General features: G+C 45.9%; 1 protein-coding gene across 4 annotated transcripts in view; it reads right to left on the bottom strand.

The window, feature by feature from the left end:
• Positions 1–5,738: 5,738 nt before the first annotated feature.
• Positions 5,739–23,390, bottom strand: part of Drgx (dorsal root ganglia homeobox) — a 32,529-nt gene continuing 14,877 nt past the window's right edge. For all 4 annotated transcript variants that reach the window (XM_040272896.2, XM_040272899.2, XM_040272902.2 and 1 more), the window contains one exon: positions 5,739–8,035. In XM_040272896.2, the coding sequence (XP_040128830.1) occupies positions 7,770–8,035 (266 nt within the window). In that variant the 3' untranslated portion in view covers positions 5,739–7,769. The remainder of the gene's footprint in view (positions 8,036–23,390) is intronic.

The raw sequence follows: 23,390 nt of genomic DNA, 5'->3' as shown, positions 1-23,390 counted from the left end.
AAAGTCTATAGCCCCTGCATGGTCCCATGTAGGGATCCTTAATTGTCTCAAAACAATTCATTTTTAATCATAGTGACGGAGAACAGATCTGTTAGGGTCAGGGTAGGCTATGACGACTATACAGGGAAGCATAAGAGTCTCCTGGGACAGAGAGGGTAGGATGGGACATTCTGTATCCTGACTGAGGGATGGTTTGGGGCACAATGATGCTCACCATCTCACCCCACCTAATCCTCATTGCTGCCACCTTATTGAAGCTGAGGATCAGAGAGGGTAGGGGCCTTGCCAAGGTCCTACAGCCATCGGGTGGCACAGGATCCCAGAATCCAGGCCAGGTCTGGTGCCACCCCAGCTGGGCTCCTGTTCTTTCCCTGTGGGCCACCGTGGGCTGCCACCTGCAGGCTGGCCCCTGGCAGCAGGTGTGAGGCAAGCCAATGGGGACACGGTGCCAATTCCAGGCGGCAGGCAGAGCAGCTGTTCTGAGTGCCAGTGGCCTGGGGCCGTGTTACTCCTCTGTTCCCGGGTAGATAAAGTGCTCCACTTAGGGAAGCTCTCTCCAGGCTGCAGGGCCATTAGCTCACAGGCTCCTGGAAAAACCATTTGGCCAGTACTGACAGATGTGGCCATTACACAATCACTTAGCCCGCTCCCTGCCCCGTCCAGACCTTGGGAGGGGAGGGTCCAGGAGGCTCACAAAGCCTGGGGGAGGGCCTACACCACTCACTTCCCAGTGCTGCCTCCTCTCCAACCTCAGGCTGCATTTTCCAAGGCCACACTGAAGCAGCAGGAGGCACTTTCAGACAGCAACGATGTGCTGCCATGACCTTGCTCTTGAGAGTTGTTCACAAACTGCCCTTACTTGCACCATCTCCTTTGCTCATCACAACAACCGTATGCCCTCAAAATTAAGATTATTAGATCCACTATACAGAGAAAGAAGAGGCACAGAGAGGTTAAGTGGCTTGCTAGAGGTCACACAGCTAATACCATCAAACTTCTGATTTTCCAGACTTGTGCTGCTTCCCTAGACCCATGCAATCATGTTGGGGTGTTACCATGTGTGGGAATGTAACCTCAAAACAAGGGCAAGAGCCAGAGCTCCTCTCTCCTGAATAAAGGCATGAGGCTACCAAAAGCTACTGAAGAAACACCTGGTCTGTCCATTGGCAGCTGCCAGGTAATCCTTGAACTGGCAGGCCACTGCCGGGTCATTTCCTCCTACAGCCCTCCCTGTTCTCTGGTCCCTTTGCTCAGGTGGATCAGCACTTCCAGCCATGTGGTAAGACAGGGGTCTAGGCCATCCGGCAAGTCTCTCCCATCCTGGGATGGGGCACTATGGCACCTGGGCACCCTGCTGCTCCAGGTCAGGACTTGGCAGCCACAGCCCTCGCCTAGATCTGAACAAAATTCCCAGGGCCCTGTCCCGGCACCAGAGCCCTGATGCACCCAGCACAGAGGGAGGGGCCATGCCCCAGTCCTAAGAAATAGCTTGTCCCCCACACACAGGCTCAAAATGAAGCCGATGAGCCCAGCAGGGGCTGTCCTCTCAGCTGAGCAGCCTGAGAGCAGAGGGCAGGCAGCGAGGGGAGAAGGCTTAACTTCCAGGCCCAGTCTCCTTCTGTCCGTCAGAGTGAAAAAGAAGACCTTGGATGTTTCTCGGGTAGATTCTGCTTTCCACCAAGATGCCTGGCTTTGACTTGAGGTGACTCTGAAAGAAGTGGTTTACGAGTCCACATTTGAGATAGAGTTGGAGAACATCATGCTAAGAGAATGTAAGCCAATCCCCAAAACACCAAAGGCCAAATGTTTTCTCTGGTAAGGTGGCGGGGGGTGGGGGCATTGGATTGGGTAGAGGGGAGGGACATGATTACCCTCTGTATGGGTATGATTGCACAAATGGTGTGACTCCACATCATGTTCAACGAGAGAGATGAAAAGTTGTGCTCCATTTGTATAAAAAAATAAGATTTTTAAAAAATCCATGGTTGTGCAGGGCACAGCCCCTTCTTTTTAATGGCCTTTGGGAGTGAGAAGGATGGATCCTGGTTTACCCAAACCCATCATTCTGTCTCCTGCCAGGAGACTTGAGAGAGCCAGCAGCCACCCCTGCTCTTGGACAGAGATGGCAGACCCTCAGTGTTTGAAGGCCCAGCCCGTTGTACATTGTCCCCCTCGGACAGCTTTGGTAGTGCTTGGACCCCATGAGTCCAAACTCAGCAACAAGAACTTTTTTTGTTGTCATTGAATGGGCAGCTAATGATAGCTCAGGGGTATTACCCAGCCCTGGGGTTCATAAGCCAACTGGGTGCAGGGCTTGGGCTGCCCACATTTCATGTTTGTACTCTGGTTCATAGGAGTTGCCATAGAAAGTGTTTGGCTAAGTCTGGAGAGCAAAAAAAAAAAGGATGAGTTTTCCAGAAGTAGATTGTATCCTGGAATAGAGCTCAGAATAGAGCTGTACTGCCATTTTTTCATAACAAGTTCTTTACAGTCTCTGTCCTTAAGAAACACAGCATCCTTGATCTTGGCCTGCCCCAGCAGGACCGGGCTCTTCGGCATCTCCGCCCCACTCTGTCTCTGGTGCAGCCTTCCACCAGTGGGCATACTCTGGGTGTCTGCCCACATCCTGGAGAAGGACATCTGTTTTCGTCAGCTTTTGCATTGCTGTGACCAATATACCTGACAAGAACGACGTGGAGAAGGAAAAGTTTATTTTGGCTCAGGGTTTCAGAGGCTCCATCCATGACTGGCCAACTCCATAGCTCTGGGCCTGGGGGAAGGCCGAGCATCACTAGGGAAGGGCAAAGCAGAGGAAAGCCGCTCAGGACATGGCCACCGGGCAGAAAAGAGAGAGCTCCACTTACCAAGGACAAAATACAAACCCCAAAGGCGACCCCCCCACCTACTTCCTCCAACCACACCCTACCTGCCTACAATTAATCCATATTGGTGGTCACACCTTTCATCATCTAATCACTTCACCTCTGAAAAATTGTATATTGTTTCACACATGAACTCTGGGAGGACCCAGGCAGGGCAGAGCCAGAGGAGCCATGATTGGACACACCCTATTGGGCCAGAGATGTTTCCCCGACCCAAGGTGGGACCAATCACATTCACTGTAGTAGGAGTGTGGCAGGGGCTCCAAACCACTGTGAACCAACCAAGGTCTGGGCTAAGACTGAGTGAAGCTCTGGAGAGATAAAGGGGAGGGGACACCCCTGCAGGGGAACAAACAGAGGGGAGGGCCAGAGAGCCCTGGGAAGGAGGCAGAGTCTCAACCTCCTTCTTGGTGCCTGTCCCACTAAAGCCCCGGTTACCTGGAGCTCCATGGGATCATCCGGTATCCTTCTGACTTACACTGGTTTTAATTTTACTTACAATTAAAAGAGCCTTTACTTTCTTTTCCCCACCAGCACCCCTCCCTCCATCCTTACCCCCGCCTCTGGGTAAGGATGGAGGGAGGGGTGCTGGTGGGGAAAAGCACCCCATTCAAAGCACCCCAGGTTCCCATTCAAGTTCTCAGGTGCTGTCTGCATCCTTGGAGCCTCGGCACACACGTCCCCTCCTGGAAGTCTTGCCCTTCTGAGGCCCAAGGATTTGCTCAGGGACTGGGTGTGGCCATTCTAGCTCCCTCTGGAAGCCCACCCATCCTGTGGCCTTCTTGAGAACATGGAGGTTTTTCACCAGAAAAACATCTTCAAGCCTTCGATATGGGTGGGACTTGGTGGGACCAGAGCTAGGCTTCATATTGCACTTCCTCTGTGCCAGGCACCATGAGCTTCTGACTCGTTTCATCTTCAAAGAACCCTAGGAGGTTGCTGCCATTATTAGTAAGAGAATCAAAGCACAGACAGGTTCCATAACTTGTCCAGAGTCACACATCCTTAAGAGCTGGGGTTTCACACAGGCAGAATGTGCCCCTCACAGCTTCAGCCAAGCTCTGGGTCTGTCAAAGTTTCATTTTGGGGGCTGAATATGTAGCTCAGTGGTAGAGGGCTTGCCAAATAGGCGCAAGGACCTAGGTTCCATCCCCAGCACTGCAAGAAGAACAAACCCCAAAACAACAAATGTTTCCCTTTTTCTGGTGAAGTTAGAAATTTAAGAAGAGTATCCACTATGTGGATTGGTTGAGTCTCTGGGCCCTTCTTGGTGACCTCTCTAGAAAACCACTGGAGAGGCCTATGAGTTCTGGGCACCATCCACACTGGGAATCCCCACTGGGCCTGCTCTGGGACAGACTGAAACACACCCTGAGGTCGGGTACGCTGGTCCAGAGGCAGATCAAAGGGGGGAAGCTGAGCTCTGCCCCTGCCAAGCCAGACCAAGAGATGCTGAGTGGGGTCTGACAAGGCCCTGGGGTGGGCCATCCTTCCTTCCCACAAGTCCACTCAGGACAGAACCCACAAACAGCAAGCACAGGCAAAGAAAGTGACCCACTATTCACGGTCTGTCAAACATGCCTGATTCAACAGGCCTTCAGACGTTTCCATTACCCTTTGGAGCCTTAAAAACTCCACCTAGTTAACCTCATCAATTCATCTATTAAGCACTCACTGTGTGACAGGGAAAGGGACGGAGCTCTCCCTCTTCTTTATTGGAGGCTACCACCCATTTCACTTCGGAGAAGCCCAACCCTCCTGTGCCTTGGTTTCTGTATCTATGAAATGGGAAGAGTAATCTTATCCAAAATACTTGGAACCAGAAGTGTTTCAGATTTTTGCTTTGGGTATTTTTTTTCCTTCAAATTTTGAAATATTTGCATAAACATGACAGATACCTTGGGGAGAGGACCCAAGTCTAACCACAAAATTTATATGTTTAATATACTCTTTACACAAAGAGACTGAAAGTAATTTCATACAATATTTTTAATGATTTTGTGCATGAAACAAAGTTTCATGTGGTGACATTTTCCAATTATGGTGTCATGTTGGTACCCAAAAAGCCTTAGGTTTTGGAGAATTTTGGACTTTGGACTTTCAGATTACTGATGCTCCCAGGCAAAGGTCCCAGGCCATGAGGCAGTAGCAGAGTCTAGGGAAGCTCTTTCCACCCAGTAGAGAAGCCAGTTGCTGGCTATTCCTAAATAAAGCACCAACCAAGAAATGCAGAAGGGATCCCGCGAGTCCTGCAGTGTCCCGTGTCACCACCACTCACCCTCGCACCCTGTCACCCCCACCTCTGGGCCTCCTCTCAGGGCCATCATCCTGCAGGAGGAAGCTGCTGCCCCCGTCGTGACTTCAGTGGTTTCTAGGCTCCATTCCCATAACCTGGAGTGCATTAAGGCATGCTCTTCAGAGTGCTTCAACTAATAAATGAATAATAATAATTAATCAATCAATCAATCCCCGGGGCCTGCACCTCCTTCCCATACTGAAGCCTGACTGCCTTTTGATGGTCACATTATAAACTTACTGAGCTCCAGAGATGACTGCCCCAAAGGTGACTTCACCAAGGACGACCATAAAGGGGATCCGGCAAGGCTATGTCCACCCATCCTGGGACAGAAGTACTGACTTCTGCATGCTTGGGCACCTGGGGAGGGCTCTTGGCTTGCACGGAGACCTCTGTCTTGTGGCTGCATCTGCTAAAGCTTTCAGCCAAGGCCTCAAAGCTCTCCTGGAAGTTTCTAAAAGGTTTCCATTTGCCCAACGACCAAAGTGGAGAATTGGAAAGAAAAGACTCCACCCATCCCTGCAGCCCCAGGGCCAGGAAGAACAAAGAGAGGACCTGAGTTTTTCGGTTTTTCTTTTAACTCTTCTAAATTTATTTGGGTATTTAAACAAACAGAAACTACATCATGCATCGGTTACTTTTTTTGCCTCTGTACAACAAAACTAAGTACTCAATATCTCTGCAGAGGTCTGGCGCTTGCTTTTTTCCTTTCTTTCCGTAACGTCAGGCAGACTTTTCGATGTTATCCAGTTTTGCACAGTCACTAGAGTGTCGCGTCATGAATTATTAAATCAGTGCTTCGTGGTAATACATAATTTCTTATCAATTATTCATGCTAATGTGTGTGTAGTTTACTTAATTGTGTTATTGACGATCAAAAGTAATTTCCTGAAAGTCCTCAAGGACACAAAATTTAATCAGCGTAACTACTTTTCGGATGCAATGCTGTTAAGTATTCTTAATTTGCCCAACAGTTCACTTATTTATGTACCTTTCTGGAGGAAATACGAGTTTAATCAAACAATTAGATTGAAGAGTTAGTGTGCGTAAGGGCTTGAGCTTACATCGCTCAACCCAACATTCGTAATTACAGGGAAACGGAAGCGACTTTGCCGCTTTTTGGCAAATCGTTTCATCTTTGTACTCAACAAGCAAAATACAGCAGGAAGAAGGGTTTGATTTTTTTTTTCTTTAAAGGAGACAGTATGTTTTATCAAATGCTTTGCAGTAATCATAGACAGGCAAGATACACTCAGGGTATGGGGGTTCCGGGGGAGGCTAAAAAGGGGGGATCTGAAAGTATAACGTTTTGATTACAACTGAAATGAAAGCAATCATCATAAAAACAATGACAGTTTGCATGGGAACACCATCAGCAAAAGCCACCAAAATCCCATAACCTTTCAGGTATGGGGCAAGGGGCGGGGCTCATGCTATTGCACAATTCCCCTTCAATCTCTTCGAGGTTACCATCCACACGGGAGAAATGGCCACTCTGGATGGAAACAGAGATCTCCATGAAATCTGGCCCTTTAGAATTAATTCTCTTCACACCACAAGGAAGCCGTCTTCCCCGGGCTTCATCTCAGCACACGTGCCATTTTGGTCTCATTTCCTACATTTGATTTCCCCAGTTTAAAAGAAAAAACAAACAAAAAAAAAAGCATCACCACTGGAGATCCCCTCCAGGTGCCAGGGATTTGGGGAAGGTGGTTCATCCAGACATAGTGTTTCAGAGGTGTTGCTAGGGGCTTCTTCCCCTCCAAGGGCTCTCACCTTTTCCTGGGCAAGAGAGTTGCCTTCCAGTTGATCAACTTCTCCACCAACCTCCAGGTCTTTCCAGGAGAGAGGCAGAACCCGCAGGTGGATGATTCAGTTGTGGGGACCCCCACTTGCCCCCAGTATCAAGATGGTGGCCCCCACTTCATGGAACCCGTGGCCAGTCTGATTCGCCCAGCCAGATGTGCCCAAGTGAGATCTGCTAGGAGCGAGCACCATGTACCCCTGGAGCAGGCTATGTCCTATCAGCCCTTTCCCACCCCACGTGTTCTCCCCTTCTAACCAAGCCTACAACCCATAACCCCCAATAAGAGAAAAGGGTTCACTGCTAGTCGAGCCTGAGCCAAGAGTTGTTTGAGATTCTACCAGTTCTGTGGTTCTGAACCAATGCCATGGGGACAGTCCCATTTCAGATCCTAAGACGTCAGCCCTGGACGTCTCTCAAGGATGGCCCTGCCATAGTTCTTGGGGTCGAGAAGACCTGCAACGGTGGCCCTGGAACGGGACAGGAAAGGTGATGGGCAAGCAAATCTGCCTCCCCTCCAAGACTTGTAGGTCTGGATGGGAACTCAGGGGTCTCATCACAGAAGGGACTCCGATGCTACAAGTGCCGTCAGGACCTGTCACCCAAGAAGCCAGCCCCACTGTCAGACTCCCCAGGCACCCAGGGAGCTGTGGGTCTTGATATCCTTTCCTGGGTCCACGAGCCTCAGGCAGCAGGCTTCTCCTTGCTGTCAGAGTTTGCAGGGCTGAGGCTGGGAGAAGCAGGAGGGCAGGGAGGAGGACACGGCAGGCTGGGGCACTCTGGACCCTCATACACTCTTCTCTCCCTCGCTCTGTTCCTTGGTGGGAGGGGTCTTGTCCTGGCTGCTGTCGGAGGGAGCTGGCTTGGCAGCAGGGCTGGGGCTGCTGCTGGTGGACGGCAGGAGGTTGGCCGACTGCAGGACGGCTTCCGAGTGCTCACGGGCTTTCATGCGCAGGGCAGCCACACTGGCTGTGCGGTTACTCTGGCAGCCATAGGTGGGCAGGAAGGAGAGCCCCATGGGATCTGGGACACAGCAAGAACACAGCGGACCCCCTGGAGGAAGGAGAAACAACAGGCTCATTGTCCACACTCTGTCTCCTGGGGGGCTTGAAGGGAGGGAAGGGTCTGGGGCCTCAAAGAGGCAAGTTGAATCCATTTGGCTTCAGACATCACAGGGAGGACTAAGTGCTCAAGGCCCCAAGATGTATAACTCAAGAGATCCAGTTAATATTCCAAAGGATTATCAGAGTACCAGAGAGGCCTGGTCTCCCCCAAAATCCAGCTGTGCAGCCTTATGCCAAGATCTTGGCTACTCTGAGCCTTGACTTCTATAAAATGGGATAATACCCACATCACAGATCATAAATCAGATCCAATGCAGATCCACACTCCCAAACTATGTGCCAGGACACCCCTAAGAACTCACTTTAAGGCAGTGCAAGGATGTTTTAAATACTGGAGGGAAACCAGCCACATTGGTCAGCTGCCATTCAAGCAGCTCACACTTCAACATGAGACCCTGCTGCATTTCTTTTCAGGGTGTCATAAAGATGAAATGGGATTTTGCAAGCTCCACATGAAATTCCATGCAGAATATAAAATGAGGGCAGTGGCATCCAGTATGACTCTAAGACTAGAGACACTGAACGAAGACCATCAGCTACACAATCCCATTACACAGGAATGGTAGCTACTTAGAAATGAAAAGGAAATGTTTTTTTTTCCCCCCTTCAAAAAGTGTACTTTTTAAATGGGCATAAAGTTCTAGGGACATAAATACTTACTGAGGTCTTTGGATCTAACGATTCCATCAGCAGAACGGTTAGATGTTATTTATCACTCAAAGATATGGAGAACTGGGCTTTAAAAGTCTCTGAGGCAACTGGTTTGCAGAGCACCTAGTGTGGGTCCAGGCCCAGGTTCGTCCCTCTCACCCGTGTGTTGCCTCCTGGCTGATGGTGGTGGCAGACGTGGCATGCTGTGCTAGAATTTCTGAAGGGATCTCAAGCAAGAGCTGAGGGCCACACCAAGAAGAGGACCCCTGTGTCCCCAACTCCCCTGCTGTCTTGGGCATGCCTGCAGGTTGCAGATGAGCAGGATGTGCTGGCATCCTGCCATTCTGAGCATGGTCTGGAATCCTTCCAAGGGCCACCTGGGGACAGTGACCATGAGAGACGAGGCCCATGCCCACCAAGGCCTTCAAAGTCCCCCAGACTTGGCACCCAGCTATGCTGACTGGAATGTCCCCACCCTCACTCCCCAGGACCAGGCTTCCCAGGGCCAGGGTCAGGCCTCTTTTTGACTCTCAAGCACATTTGAGGATCTTTCCCCTCCTTGACCATCTTTCTCAGAGGCAAAAAGAAGCTCACCTTGACCATGACCCACCAACACCTGTCTTTACCATTATGGCCCCCCTGAGAGGTGGGCATGACTCATCTCCACCCTCCTCACAAGGAAACTGAGCTCCAAGTTTGCACAGTTCATTGCAGAAGTAGGACCAGCCTTAGTAAAAGGGAAGGTTTAAATGCAGCCACTCTACCTGCTTCGGTTTTGACGGAGCGGCTGATACAGCAGGTAAGCAGATCTAAGATGAATGTAACATACATCACCAAGGCCAAGTGTACAAGGAATTTTGAAAACCACTTCCCCTGCCCTGTGCACTGTCTGGCTTCTAGCCTACTGTGCATTCAGTGGAATCCCAAGTTCTGACTGTTCCACTGCTCCTAGTGGCTCCTTCACAGACCTGCACTGACACCAGGCACAGAGAGAGGCCCCTATGGGGAGTCACAATTTTGCTAGGAAGGATGGTTGTGCTGGCACCATGAGCCAAGACTCTTCCTGAGGACCCAGCCCCACATTTATGGAAAGGCCTATCCCCCCCTCCCGCCCCCGCCGCCCTAGTATTCCTCCCCAAAGGGCACTCACTGACAAAGAGAACCTAAGGTGTGACGAGACCAAAATATTAAGGATGATGGTCCCTTTTTGAAGGAGGATGCTAATGATTTGTATTTTTCTGCCTGTTTCAGATTTTGCTCACTTTTCTACAATATACATGAATTTCTTTTAAACTCGGAAATGCACGTTTAATTTTAAATGAAAATTAGAAAGAAGACTGGAGAAAGTGCCTGACATGTCTGACAAGGGTGTTACCAATGGCTGGGAGCTGAGAACCTCACATGTTGAAGATCCCAGGGAAGTGTGGCCGGGGACAGGTTTGATAGGAACCTGGAAGGGGACATGGCCTCAGGCTCAGCCCTGGACAGCCAGCCTGGTATCAGGCTGCCTAAGATAGGTTTTGCCCTCAGCCTAGGTCTTGCTCCAATGTAAGCATCAAATGGTATAAGTTAAATGCTCTGTGACTCAGTAGTGACAATGACTGAGGTGACAAGATGCACAGGTGACAGAGCTCCTTTCCCTGGACCACGGTCTACACCTGCTAGGTCATACCTGTATTGGCCCCTAAGAAAGTCACTGATAACTCTACTCCTGGTCCTTAAAACCCAGATTTGGAGGTTAAGATAAACAAATTAATTCACAGAACCAAAGCTGTGGCCAAAAGAAAGGTCTCTACACACGGCCTGGTTCATTTCCTACCCCTAACACTAGACAGATGGGGGAAACAAGCACCAGAAGAAGCAAGGATTCTGTCGTTAAAAACTCAGTGGCACAGTGGTGCATGCCTATAATCTCAGCCTCTCGGGAGGCTGAGGCAGGAGGATTGTGAGTTCAAAGCCAGCCTCAGCAAAAGTGAGGTGCTAAGCAACTCAGTGAGACCCTGTCTCTAAATAATACAAAATAGGGCTGGGGATGTGGCTCAGTGTTCAAGTGCCCCTGAGTTTAATCCATAGTACACCCCCCCAAAAAAAGAAAAGCTCTAAGGGCTATGTGCACAATGGAATAGCATTGAGGCTTAAAAAGAAAGGCATGTTGACTTCAATATGGATGAAACTTCAGGACATGAAATAAGCCCATCACAAAAGACAAGTTGCTCCACTCCTAAGAAATATCTAGAATAAACAAATCCATAGAGACAGAAAGTGGATGTTGGTGCTTAATAGAAACAGAACTGCAGTGTTACAAGATGGAAAAGTTCTGGAGATGTGTCACAATGTGAATACCGTCATCCCTCAGTATCCATGGTGGATTGGTGCCAAGACCCACTGTGTATACCAAAATCCAAGGATGCTCAAGTCTCTTACGATAAAATGGTGCAGGATTCACAAAGAACTTGAACACATCCACCCATATATTTTAAATCTTCTCTAGATTACATATAATACCTAATAATATAATGCAAATGCTGGGCAAATCATTGTGTATTAAATTGTTTAGCATTCCATGATAAGAAAAAATTGTCTACATGTTAAGCACAGATACACTTTTTCCTAATATTTTCTATCTGCAGTTAGTTAAATCCAAAAGTGCAAACCCCACAGATATGGAGAGCTGGCTATATACTAATAATATAGAGATGAACACTTAAAAATGGCTAAGATGGTGAAGTTTATGTTAGGTTTACTTTGCCATAATTAAAAAGAAAATAAAGTATTTTTTTTTAAGAAAGGTAAAGGGAAACTGTATTGTCCAAAGGGAGTTCAGGTCTAAGCGGATCAGGAAGATGAGGAGCACATAAGGCTGCTGAGATTCCTTCTTGGGTCCTACAGTGACTGAGGACCTCTAAAGTCCCACAGACACACCCTATACTCACCTACTCACACACAGTGTCACGTCCATGGGGTGACACCCTCACCCAAGCCACCTCTCTGATAGAGGAAGCATTGCATACTTCTCACACCTCCCTGGAGCCAGTGCCTGAACCCCAAGTCTGGACAGCAGCTAACATATCCTTCAAAGGGGCCCATGCTCTGCCTGCGTGCTAGGGAGGCAGCTGGGGAGAAGGCTTATAAGTGGATTCACCAATGTCTAAACAGCCACAGCCAGGAATGCCGACAAATGAAGCACTGGCAGCCTGAAGGGAGGTCTAGAGGGGGTCAAGGGGCCAGCCCTCTGCCCTGAGCTGACCTGGATGAAGGCGCACAAGATGTGTCTATCAAGATGGAGATGTGGGCAAGACTGCGAGAGGCCATCTGTGTAACAGACAGAAGCAAAAGCAAACAGGAGACAAATCTAATGAGATGATCTTAATAGAGAGAAGTCCAAAGTCTATGATCTACACCCAAGAACCCACTGTCCAAAGAGAGACATGGCTCAGCAATGAACGTGGAGTCAATACGACTTTATAGGAAGCTCAATGTGACCCCATATAGTCACAGATTGCCTTAATAGAAGCAGAACCTGCAGGAAAGGGGAAGATAAAGTCTTCCACTTCTCTGTGGTGTTCAGATCATGCCCTAAGTCTCCCATCAACAGACACCTCTGTCACCATCCTAGGGAAAAGGAGGGAAAGTGAACTCTAGTGATCTGGACACATATATATATATATATTAATATCAATTGTCCAACAAGCAACATCTATCTCCCTTAAATCCTATAAGCATTTTTTTACCATTTTTCACATTTTTATTGGTGCATTATAATTATAGATAATGGTGGGATTTTTTGTTAAATACATTCACACAATATAACAGTATAATTTTTCTTATATAACTCCCAGCACTTCTTTCCCCTCCTCTCCTCCATCCTTGAGCCCTTTCCTCTATTCTACTAATCTCCCTTAGATTTTCATGAATTCCCCCCCTCCACCCATACACACCTTTCTTTTTCCTCTTTCTTCTCTAGAAAACATAGGACCACTGACCTTCTGGGTATGGCTTATTTCAGTTAACATAGTAGCTCTAGTTCTATCCATTTTCCTACAAATGACATAATTTTATCTTCTTTATGGCTGAATAAAACTCCATTCATTGTGTATATATACCTCCTTTTCTTTGTCCATCCATTTATTCATGGACACCTAGGCTGGTTACATAGTTTGGCTATTGTGAATTGTGCTGCTATAAACATGCATAGTCACCACAGTATGATGACTTTAATTCTTTAGTATTTATTGAGAAGTGGTGTAGCTGGGTCATATGGTGGTTCCATCTGTAGTCTTTTGAGGAACCTTCATGCTGATTTCCATAGATGTTGTACTAATTTATAATTTCACCAACAATGTAGAAGTGTTCCTTGTTCTCCATAACCTCTCCAGCCTTTATTATTGTTTGTATTCTTGATGACAGTCATTCTGACTTGTGTGAGATGAGATCTCAGTGTAGGTTTGATTTGCATTTCCCTAATTGCTAATGATGTTGAACATTTTTTTCATAGATTTATTTACAACTACTTTTTAACAAAGAAAAACATGACTTCCACAAATAGGATTCTTTTAAAACTAACTTTGATTTCTCTGTAATCTAACAGTACCAATAGCTCACCAGAGAATTTTGAGGAGCGAACCAACTAATTCAATCTCCCATGTCCTAATTACCAGATTTCCAGACTCGAGGATCTAAAAGGGAGTAGCACGGGGATGTTATTTGTTTTTGTTTTATTTTTGGATTTTGGTTTGGTTTTGGTTTATGTCAAAAATCTATAATCATGAGTGGACTAAAATTGAATTAACTACAAAGGAAGTTATCCCAAAGTAGCATATAGTGATAAAAACTATAAATAGCCTAATGACCCAATAATAGGAAATTGAATAAGTGACCTAGATAGAAGATGCTGTATCTATGACAAAACTATATTGTGGAGGATGTTTAGTGCCATGTAAAAGATACCAATAATACACTAGTTTAAAAAGCAGGGTAAGAAACATAAGTCAACATAATCCAATTTTGATATACATATGTCTGCATATACACATACATACTGTGGACTGAAATGTATGTACCTCCAAAATTCATATGTTGGGTACCTAATGTCAAGGTGATGGTCTGGAGAGAGAAGACTCTGGAGGTCATTAGATTGTGAGGTCAGAGTCCTCATGGATTAGTTCCCTTATAGAGAGTTGCCTTATCTCTTCCACCAAGTGAGAACACACAAGCAAGAGGCTCCCTGTGAGCCAGGAAGCAGGTCCTCACCAGACAGCAAATCTGCCAGCACCTTGATCCTGGAGAACTCAAGAACTATGAGGAATAAAGCTTCATTGTTTATAAGCCACTCCATTTATAGTATTTTGTTATAGTAACCCAAGATTTTTGTGTGTGGCAGGGGAAAAAGAGCAGATTGGTTCTAGGATCCCCTGAGGATACCCAAATTCGTGGAAACTCAAGGTCTTATATAAAAATGGCATAGTTTGTGCACATTATCCCATATACTTTAGATGCTCTCTACATGACTTATAATATCTAATATAATATAAATATTATGTAAATAACTATACTGTATTTTTAGGAAGTAATGACAAGAACAAAAGTCTGTGCATGTTCAGTAAATACACAATGTTTTTCAAATATTTTTGATCTACCGTTGGTTGAATCCATGGAGGCAGAAGCCTGATTCATACACACATATAGCATGTTAATTTAAAATTATAGATGTATATCCTTTTATTTCACATATAAATATCTTTTAGAAATAGAAAATATTGTAAATTTAAATTTGTTTAATTTATCAGTGAGTTATAAAATATGTTTATCAGAAATATAAATGTGAATACATGTATTTACAAGTAGAATTTTAAAAAATGTACCAATGCCAAAATATATTGGGTGATTATGGGTTGTAAGACTATAAGTGATTTTCCATTTGCATCCTACTGTATTTTCTGCCTTTTCTAAAGTGGCCAGGTATTTTTTTAATGTTTTATTTTTTAGTTGTAGTTGGACACAATACCTTTATTTTATTTATTTATTTATTTTTATGTGGTGCTGAGGATCGAACCCAGGGACTTGCATGTGCTAGGCGAGTGCTCTACCGCTGAGCCACAACCTCAGCCCCATGACCAGGTATTTACTCTCACAAAAAGTATGTCCTTTTTTGAGGTATGTGATTTCCTGTCTCTCTTCAGATAATGGGGATAGATGTTCTCCTTGGGAACAGAGACTCACCCAGATTCGAGAAATAAAGACTCTATGTCAGCATCCAGCAAAGACTAAGATAGCTACAGGCCTCAGGCTGCACCTAAAGTATTAATACCAACACTGAGCTGAAGATCCACCATGAAATCCACCCAGGAGTATTCCATCCTTCTCCTGTTCTGTGGGAACTTAAGCCAACTAGTCCCTTTGAATGGAACCCAACACACAACCCCACTTGTGAACCCCGCAAAAGGCCACCACTCCATTTTCCCACCCAGACAACTCATGCCATCACCAAACTCTACGAAAGAGCCATCTGATCCTTAAACACAGACTGAGAATTGTTTTGTTTGGAGATCATACTACCTCCTGAACACTAAATTAAAACACACAATTAGATTTCCATTAAGTTACAGAAAATTCTGCTGAATTGATCTAATCGGCCTCTATCCCTCTATGACATCATGCTTTAAAGGCTTGACTTGAACATAAATACTTAATGTAATAAATACAGTCTGAAATATTTGATCTCCTTGGCAGTTTAATTGATCTACTACAGAGACTGACAGGAAAAATTAAGTTAGTTCTGTCTCGTCTCTGCCAATAGCACATTTTCATCATAAAGGTATGTGAGATTTGATGTGGGTGGCAGGCAGGGCTCTGGAGCACTTTTCTTGTTGAATATTCAGGTTAAATGAACAAGAACATGAATATATGGATTTACGGGACATTGAACACCAATATTGCAGTTCATGTCTTTTTGCCTTATGATAAAATAAATAAATGAATGTACCTCTTTGGGGAGTCACAATACCAGTTCCTTACAGTTCATAAGGAGAGTTTAAGTGGAACTACTGGCAGATGTCCACCACAGTTAAGCATGTTCTTCGTGGTTGTGGCTAACTAAGCATGCTCATAATAATCAAATGCACTACAAGGACAGATCTATACCTGGATGCATTGTCTTCTACCACAGAACCCTGGAAGTAAGTGCTTTTTCTTGTTCTTATGAGCTCCCTTCCCCAACACTATACTCATGCCCCTGATCCCAGAACCAGTCTGTCTCATCTTGGTACAAAGTTAAACTCAGGGAATATTTGAGCAAGAGAGAAGGGGAAAGAATCTGACCCTTTTGACTAAGCTGGCATGTTCCAAGCCTCATCAATACCCCATAAAAAGAAAAGTTATGTCGGGACAGAATTCCCCAATCCGATTAATGCCAAAATCCTTGGGCTAATTTGCAGGTTCTTTTGGTGGAATCGATCCTAACTCCGACCCCTGTCTTAATTCCACCTACTACAGATAAGACCACCTTCTCAACATTCCCTTATGAACCCAGCAACCACTCCTTGACTGGGAACCAATTCCACTGACCATCCAGCCACAGCCTTGTGCTATGACATAGTCTCAGGACACAAACAAGGGTCCTATTTCTGCTTGAATGTCTTTGCAGGGTCAAACAAGTAATCAGGCAACCCCCAAATCCAAGGATCCCTGGAACAGCCACAGAAGCTGCAGTGACACATGTTCTGAGCATTCAGATGCCAATAAGCATTACCCTCCCTCCCAGTGACAGCCAGAATATGCATGGGGCAGGGTATTTCTCCTACTGCATCCTGTGCCACTGGCACTAGCCTAAAGCCTTCTGCTCATCTCCCTGTACTCCAGAGCCCCATTGATTAACAGGAAGGGCAAACTCATCAGCACCCCTAAGACATGACTTCCAGAAAATGAACTATAGTTTTTCAAGCCAGAGGATGACAGCAGTGTCCATCAAAGGAATAGAATCAATATTGGGGGCTCAGAGGAGGCCACTAGGTCTTGACTTGCCCTGCCTCTGATAGACAAGCTATGTGACCTTGGACATTGCTACCTCTCCTCTAGGCTTTAGTGTCCCCCACTGCACCCTGGAGAGACATTCATTAAGGAGATTCCTTATGAATCCTAAGTGTTTGATTCTCCAGCCTTGCCATAGTTTAGATCTGGAATGTCCCCCGAGGCCCTGGTACTAAGGCTTGGTCTCTAATTCTGGTGCTGTTGGGAGGTGTTAGAACCTTTAAGAGGTGGGGCCTACTGGGAGGAAGTTAGGTCATGGGGAGCATGCCCTTGAAAGGGATATTACAACCCTAGTTCCTCCTCTTCTTCTTTCTTTGTTTCTTAGCTACTGTGAGGTAAACAGACCTCCTCCATCAAATGCTCCCACCATGAAGTATTGTGCAGCCACAGGCCCAAAGCAATCAAGCCAAGTGGCCATGGACGGAGACTTCTAAAACCATGAGCCAAAATAAACCTTCCCTCCTTTTGAGTTAAGTATCTCAGGTATTCTGTCACAATAACAGAAACTTGACCAACCTAACCCCTGTCTTCCTGATATCAGATAGGCATGGAGGAGGTTGAGGCTGAGCCTCCACTTTCCCCATGAAGAATGACCATGTGCTGTCCCTCTGATTCTCTGCCTTCCAAAGCACCTGTACCCTCAGAAACAATCCAGGGGGGTGGGTGGGGGGCCTGTGTGGTTGTGCTGCTTTCCTGGAACAGTAGGAATGACCCACATACCACAGACCTCAGTCACTGTGTCCTGGATGCTGGAGAGCCCTTCCCTTAGGAAGCAAATGTTTTGCAAGATGCTGGTCCTCTACCCCAAAAGCCAAACCCAATTCCTAATCAGATCCCAAGTGACCTCTCATCCTTGACTTGACCCTAACAATAACTGTCAGCACTTACTGGACATGTGGATGGACCAGGCAGAGGTACATGCCCTACCACTATACATGGCCATTATGACCCTCATTTCATAGGCAAGGAGTCTGGAAAGTACCCTAGGTGACCAGGTGATGAAAGGCAGACAGCACTACCAGGCTCCATGCTATTCTCATGCCTTCTCTCCCCCAGAGGGCCCCACCCACTGGGCAGCTTGTATGCTTCCTTCTAGCCCAACTCAAGCATCTCTGGAAGGCCTACCTCATTCTTATGCAGAAAGAATCCCCTCCTCCTCTGGGCTTCCCCACACTTCTCATGCCCTTGTCTGCCTCCATGAGAGCACATTATTGTGTCACCTGGCAGGATTCATGTTTAGCCTGTTTCTGTAAATCCACCCCCAGACTGTCAGTTCCTTAGGGTAGGAACGTGTCTAATCGTTAATGGGTGCTGAGTCCTTGGTGCAGTCCACAGATACTCAGTGGATGCTAAATGATAAAAGAAGAGATTAGGCTTCAGGGTCCAGCAAATGATCAGCTGTGCAGTCGCAAGGCCAGGGTCTCTTTTTTTGCAGGGGGAAGGAGTGGTACCAGGGCATTCAACCACTGAGCCACATCCCAGTCCTACTTTGTATTTTATTTAGAGATGGTCTCACTGAGTTGCTTAGCATCTCGTTTTTGCTGAAGCTGGCTTTGAACTTGTGATCCACCTGCTCAGTCTCCTGAGCCACTGGGATTGCAGGCGGGTGCCACTGTGCACTAGGTTCTCTTTTAAGAGACACATTCAAGGGAAAAAAACATTGCTTCTGTACTGAACATGTACAAATATTTTCTAAACAAATATTTTCTAAACAATACAGTATATCAAATATTTACCTGACATTTACAATATATTCGGTATTATAAGTAATCAAGAAACTAAGTATACTGAAGGCTGTGCATAGGTTATATGAAAAATCTATACCATTTCATATAAGGGACTTCAGTAATCATGAAGTTTGGTGTTCTGATGGGATAAAGGAATCTGTCCCCTTTGGATACCAAAGGACAGCTGTATTAATATTTGGATCAATCACAATTAAGTAAAACTATACCAAAATCAGGATTGGAGGAGAAAAGAAAAATCAGAGCCCAATCTCCTCATGATCATAAATGCAAAAATCCTAAAGGAAAATATTAGCCAACCAAATCCAGAAACCTATAAACAAGATAACATGTCACATCTAATTTGGGTTTATCTTAGGACCATGCAGTTGGCTTAACATTTTTAAAAAATCAATCAATATAATTCATCATATTAATATGTTGAGAAAGAAAAATCATGCAGTCATCCCAACAACTGCAGAGAAAAGTATGTGATGCAAGTCAACATCCATTCATATTCATGATTTTTATCAGGACAAGAAGAAACTATCTTCACTTGACAAAGGGCATCTTGAAAAAATAAATACAACTGTAATACCCTGAGAGCTTCCCCAGGAGAGCAAGCTTAAGGCAAGGACAGGTTGGATCCACGTGTACTGAAGACAGGATACTCTATGCTTCCATTCATATAAAATGGCCATGACAGCAAGAGCAAAATGCCCACCATCTAGAGAGACAGGGAGATGATATGTGGTTGCTCAGGACTGAGGAAGTTTGGCAATAATGAGAAATGACTGTCGATGGGTACAGGGTGATGAAAATATTCTAAAACTGATTGGAGCGATGCTTGCAAAAGTCAGTGAGCCATTGAATTTGTGTAATTTTGAGAATGAATTACAAATGATATACTAATTATACCTCAATAAAACTTTTTGAAAAATAAAATAAGGCAAAGATGCCTGTTATCATCATTTATATTCAAGACTAGTTGGGAGGCTGACTCAGGAGAATCCTTTGAGCCCAGGAGATCAAGGCCGGTCTGAGAAACATAAAGAGAGAGAGCCCTGCAATCATTATATATTTTAAATCCTGTTTCAAAAATATAAAATGAATAAAATTTTTTTAAAAAGTAAGAATAGATGACTACTAGGCATTCAAACCAGCACAGCAAGGCCAATAAAAAAAAAATGGATAAGATGATTTTTAAAAGGAGCAAACTGTCTTTATTTACAGATAACCTGCTCCCATACATGACATATCATAAAGATAAATCTCACTAACATAATGCTAGGCCAAAGAACCCAGACACACAAAATAAATATACACTGTATGATTCCACTTGTATACAATCATGTATCATTTAGCAACAGGATATGTTCTGAGAAAAGCATCCTCAGGCAAGTTCGTCTTTGTGTGAATATCGTAGAATGTATTTACATAAACTGTCGCTAAGATGCCACCAGGAAATATCATCTTATGGAACCACGGTCCTATATTGAGTCTTTGATCAAAACGTCATTATATGAAGCATGAATGTATAAATATAAATATAGATTTTCTTTTTAAAAAAAGAGTTGAGACTCTAGTGGTTCAGAATGCCCACGGTGAGTGACAAAACCATCTCACCATGAAAATCAGCAGTGTAGTTGCATTTAGATAGCAACAAGGTGACTTGAGTGGAATGAAGCCCATAGAGTCCAGGCCTCTGGTGTCCAAGCAAGGTGGTAACATAGGTAAAATTTCTCATTAAACTCCAGATGCATGCTTTATGAATTTTCCAGTGAATCTTCTATTTCACAAGAAACTAGTGCACGTTGACACACACCTGTAATCCCAGGTGCTCCAGAGGCCAAGGCAGGAGGATCACAAGTTCAAAGCCAGCCTCAGAAACTTAGCAAAACCCTAAGCAACTTGATGTGAACTTATCTCTAAATAAATGGGCTGGGATTTTTATAGTACGTGGCTCAGTGATTAAATACCTCTGGGTTAAATTCCTGCTACCAAAAAAAGAAAAGAAAACTACTATAGAAATTGTGGGGGTTTTTTTAAATCTCGTGATTTTTTTTTTTAAATCACAACACAAAGGGAAAAACAACTGAAGATAAATGGGGGAAAATGTTTTTAGGGGCTCAGAGGAGAAAGAGGCCACCTCTGACTCTGAGTTCAGCCTTCCTGGGCAAATGTTCTCTGACAATACAGTCCTTTCCATCTCAGAAGCTGGGCGCTTCGGCCTGGTCTGGAAGCCAAAGGCAGGGAGGTCACGTTCTTGGCTCTTTGCCCTTGGGGAGGACATGACCTGACCCTTTCCTAGGATGGCCCACTGTCTTTCTCACCCTCACATACTCCATCAGGACCAAGACTGTTACTCCCATTGCTAGCATCTATTGAGTGACCACTTAGAGCGGGCACGTTGGAGACACCGTATCTACAGCGCTTCCTCCATCCTCACTGCCTCCCAAGCCTCAGCCAGGAAGTGAGGCCAGATTCCAGCTGTAGCCTGTCTGCCTGTCGACTTCTCCCAGCCAGTGGGCCTCTGCTGGGTCAGCTGAGGGCATTTCACCTCTCCAGGAAGGCATGCGGAGGGGTGCAAGAAGGAGTCAGATTAACCCCATTGCTCTGCTGCAGTCCTCTGGCCTCAGGCCTGACTTTAGGGAACCCCACCGGAGACTGAGGGCCCCCATCCTGTCAGCCTTGCCCAGCAGGCAGCTTCTTCCCTTGGGGGAAGGTCAGCTGTGATCCCTCCACCCTGCAGGCTGCTCAGCCCAGTACAGCAGAGTGGGCATGAGCATGCAGTGAGTTATAAAAGCTCTTGCCTGGCAGCTGTAATTATTCTCCAACTCACACCCAGCGCAGAGAATCACAGGTTAGAGTCAGCCTGGCTAAGTGCATGAACCCACGGCTCTCCGGTCCCCAGCCACGCCTGCCGGCCTGTGGCCAGCACTTCCCCAGAACAAACCCAAGCACCTCCTTGGCCATTAATAACCTCCTCTGCATTAATGAATTGTGATCATCAGGCTAGCCATTAAGACTGCACGGGAAAACTCTTTGTGTTGCTTCTCTGGACACCCATTATTGTTGTAAAAACTTCCCTGTGCCTTTGGATTCTCACGAAACACTCAATCGTGAAACATGCTAATTGGGAGCCCGGCCAGCCTGCCTGGTCAGGGTGAGTCCTCTCTGAGCAACTTACAGTGCAAAGCACATCACCATGTGAAGCCCCAGTCAGCCTCAACAAGGAAATTCTACAAAAAAAAAAAAAAAAAGGAAGGAACCCAAACATTGCCAAGAGTTGAAATTGTGGGGTATACAAGGAACAAGTAAATATCAGGAAAAATAAAGCTCAGGAAAACGGAAGAAGTTTGAGAGGAGCAGACATTTCCACAGGTCCTTAAAAGACGAGTTGGACACAGAGTGCCACCAGAGTGTTAAAGCAGGCTTCTAGTTAATATTGATCGTTAGGACTCACTGACTTATCCATGTGCCAAATACTGCTCAGACACTTCAAATGTTCTAACTAATTTTCTTTTCATTCTGTCTTATGAATTGAGTCCTACTGGGATCAAGATGCCCATTTGACAGATGAGCAAGTAAAGGCCCAGGGGAGTATTAGTATTTGACTCAGGACTTACATGGTTAGAAAATGAAAAAACTAAGGTTCCCATCAGGCAAGCTGTCCCAGAGCTCTGGCCTGGAATGACCGGGCTCGTAGGCTACTTGCTAATTAAAGAAGGAAGTCCCACAAATGCCTGATTTCCAATTATCAGGCTCTAGTGGGCAATTTCTTAGCCTGAGGTAGCTAGCAGCCTCCATCCTGATGGGGGCAGCCCCCTGCTTGTCCAGGGGCCTGCCCAATGAGCCTGGAAGCTGGTCTGTCACACCTGTACCTGTGCATGCTCCAGCTGGCTACTGCACTGGAAGGGCCATAATCTCTTGTCCATCAAGGGCTGCAACTCCCCCACCTTCTATCCATCCCCTGCTCCCCATTACCTAAGCTCCCAACTGCCCTGCAGAGTCACATCCTTCCCAAGCACTCACCTTCCAGCACACTCTAACAGCCTCCTATGTAAGGATCCCCAGGAGTACAGCCCCCAAATTGCCTCTCAGCCACCCTAACGAAGCCCAGAAACCTGGCTAGCCACAGAGCAGAACCTCTAGCACAAGACTATGGTGCTGTAGCAGAAGGCAAAGCACAGGAAGGTTTGGGCCCTTATTCTCCTGACTGAGGATGAGTCACGAAGTCAAGCCTCTGTGTGTGCATGGCAATGCTGAGCTGTGGGGATTTTTCCAGAGAGAGTAAGAGGTGACCTCCAGCTGGACCTTGGCTTCCCCAGCTCTCAAAAGCTGCCCTGAACCTCAGACCCTGCCTTTAGTGGGTATTTCCAAGGAATGAAAATCAGCCTAATTCCCTAAGAAAACCACCATCCAGAGTTTTCTGATGACGACTTTCCAGTCTGTGTGTCACAGCTCCGCAAGTGACTGAGACATGAGACATGATCACCTTCATATTTTCTGGGACACTCTTCCACCCAGTGATCTAAATGTAAGAATACAAAGTCTAGATGCTCCATGGAGTTTTCCAAAAATATTCATCTTGGATGGAAGAGTCAGCTCTCAGGAAAATACTGGGCCACAGACACTGAGCCACTGGGGCCTAACCTGTCCACCCCACTCACATTAGAAGTGGGTTTGGTGGTCACTAACCTGTGCTGAGCCCTGAGAGTCCAGTGGGCTGAGAAGGGTGGGCGGAGTGCATCTCTCTGTACTATTGATGGCCTCTACTTCCCCTTTTCCTCACTCTAGTGCCATTTGTTCAGGGAACTGACAGCCAATACCATCAGCCCTTCATATCCTCGGGTTCCACATTCATGGATTCAACTGGGCATG

Source organism: Ictidomys tridecemlineatus, chromosome 1, assembly GCF_052094955.1.
Source record: "Ictidomys tridecemlineatus isolate mIctTri1 chromosome 1, mIctTri1.hap1, whole genome shotgun sequence".
NCBI lineage: Eukaryota > Metazoa > Chordata > Mammalia > Rodentia > Sciuridae > Ictidomys > Ictidomys tridecemlineatus.
The sequence above is the reverse complement of the archived record's forward strand: the minus strand, read 5'-3'. Positions and strand labels throughout refer to the sequence as shown.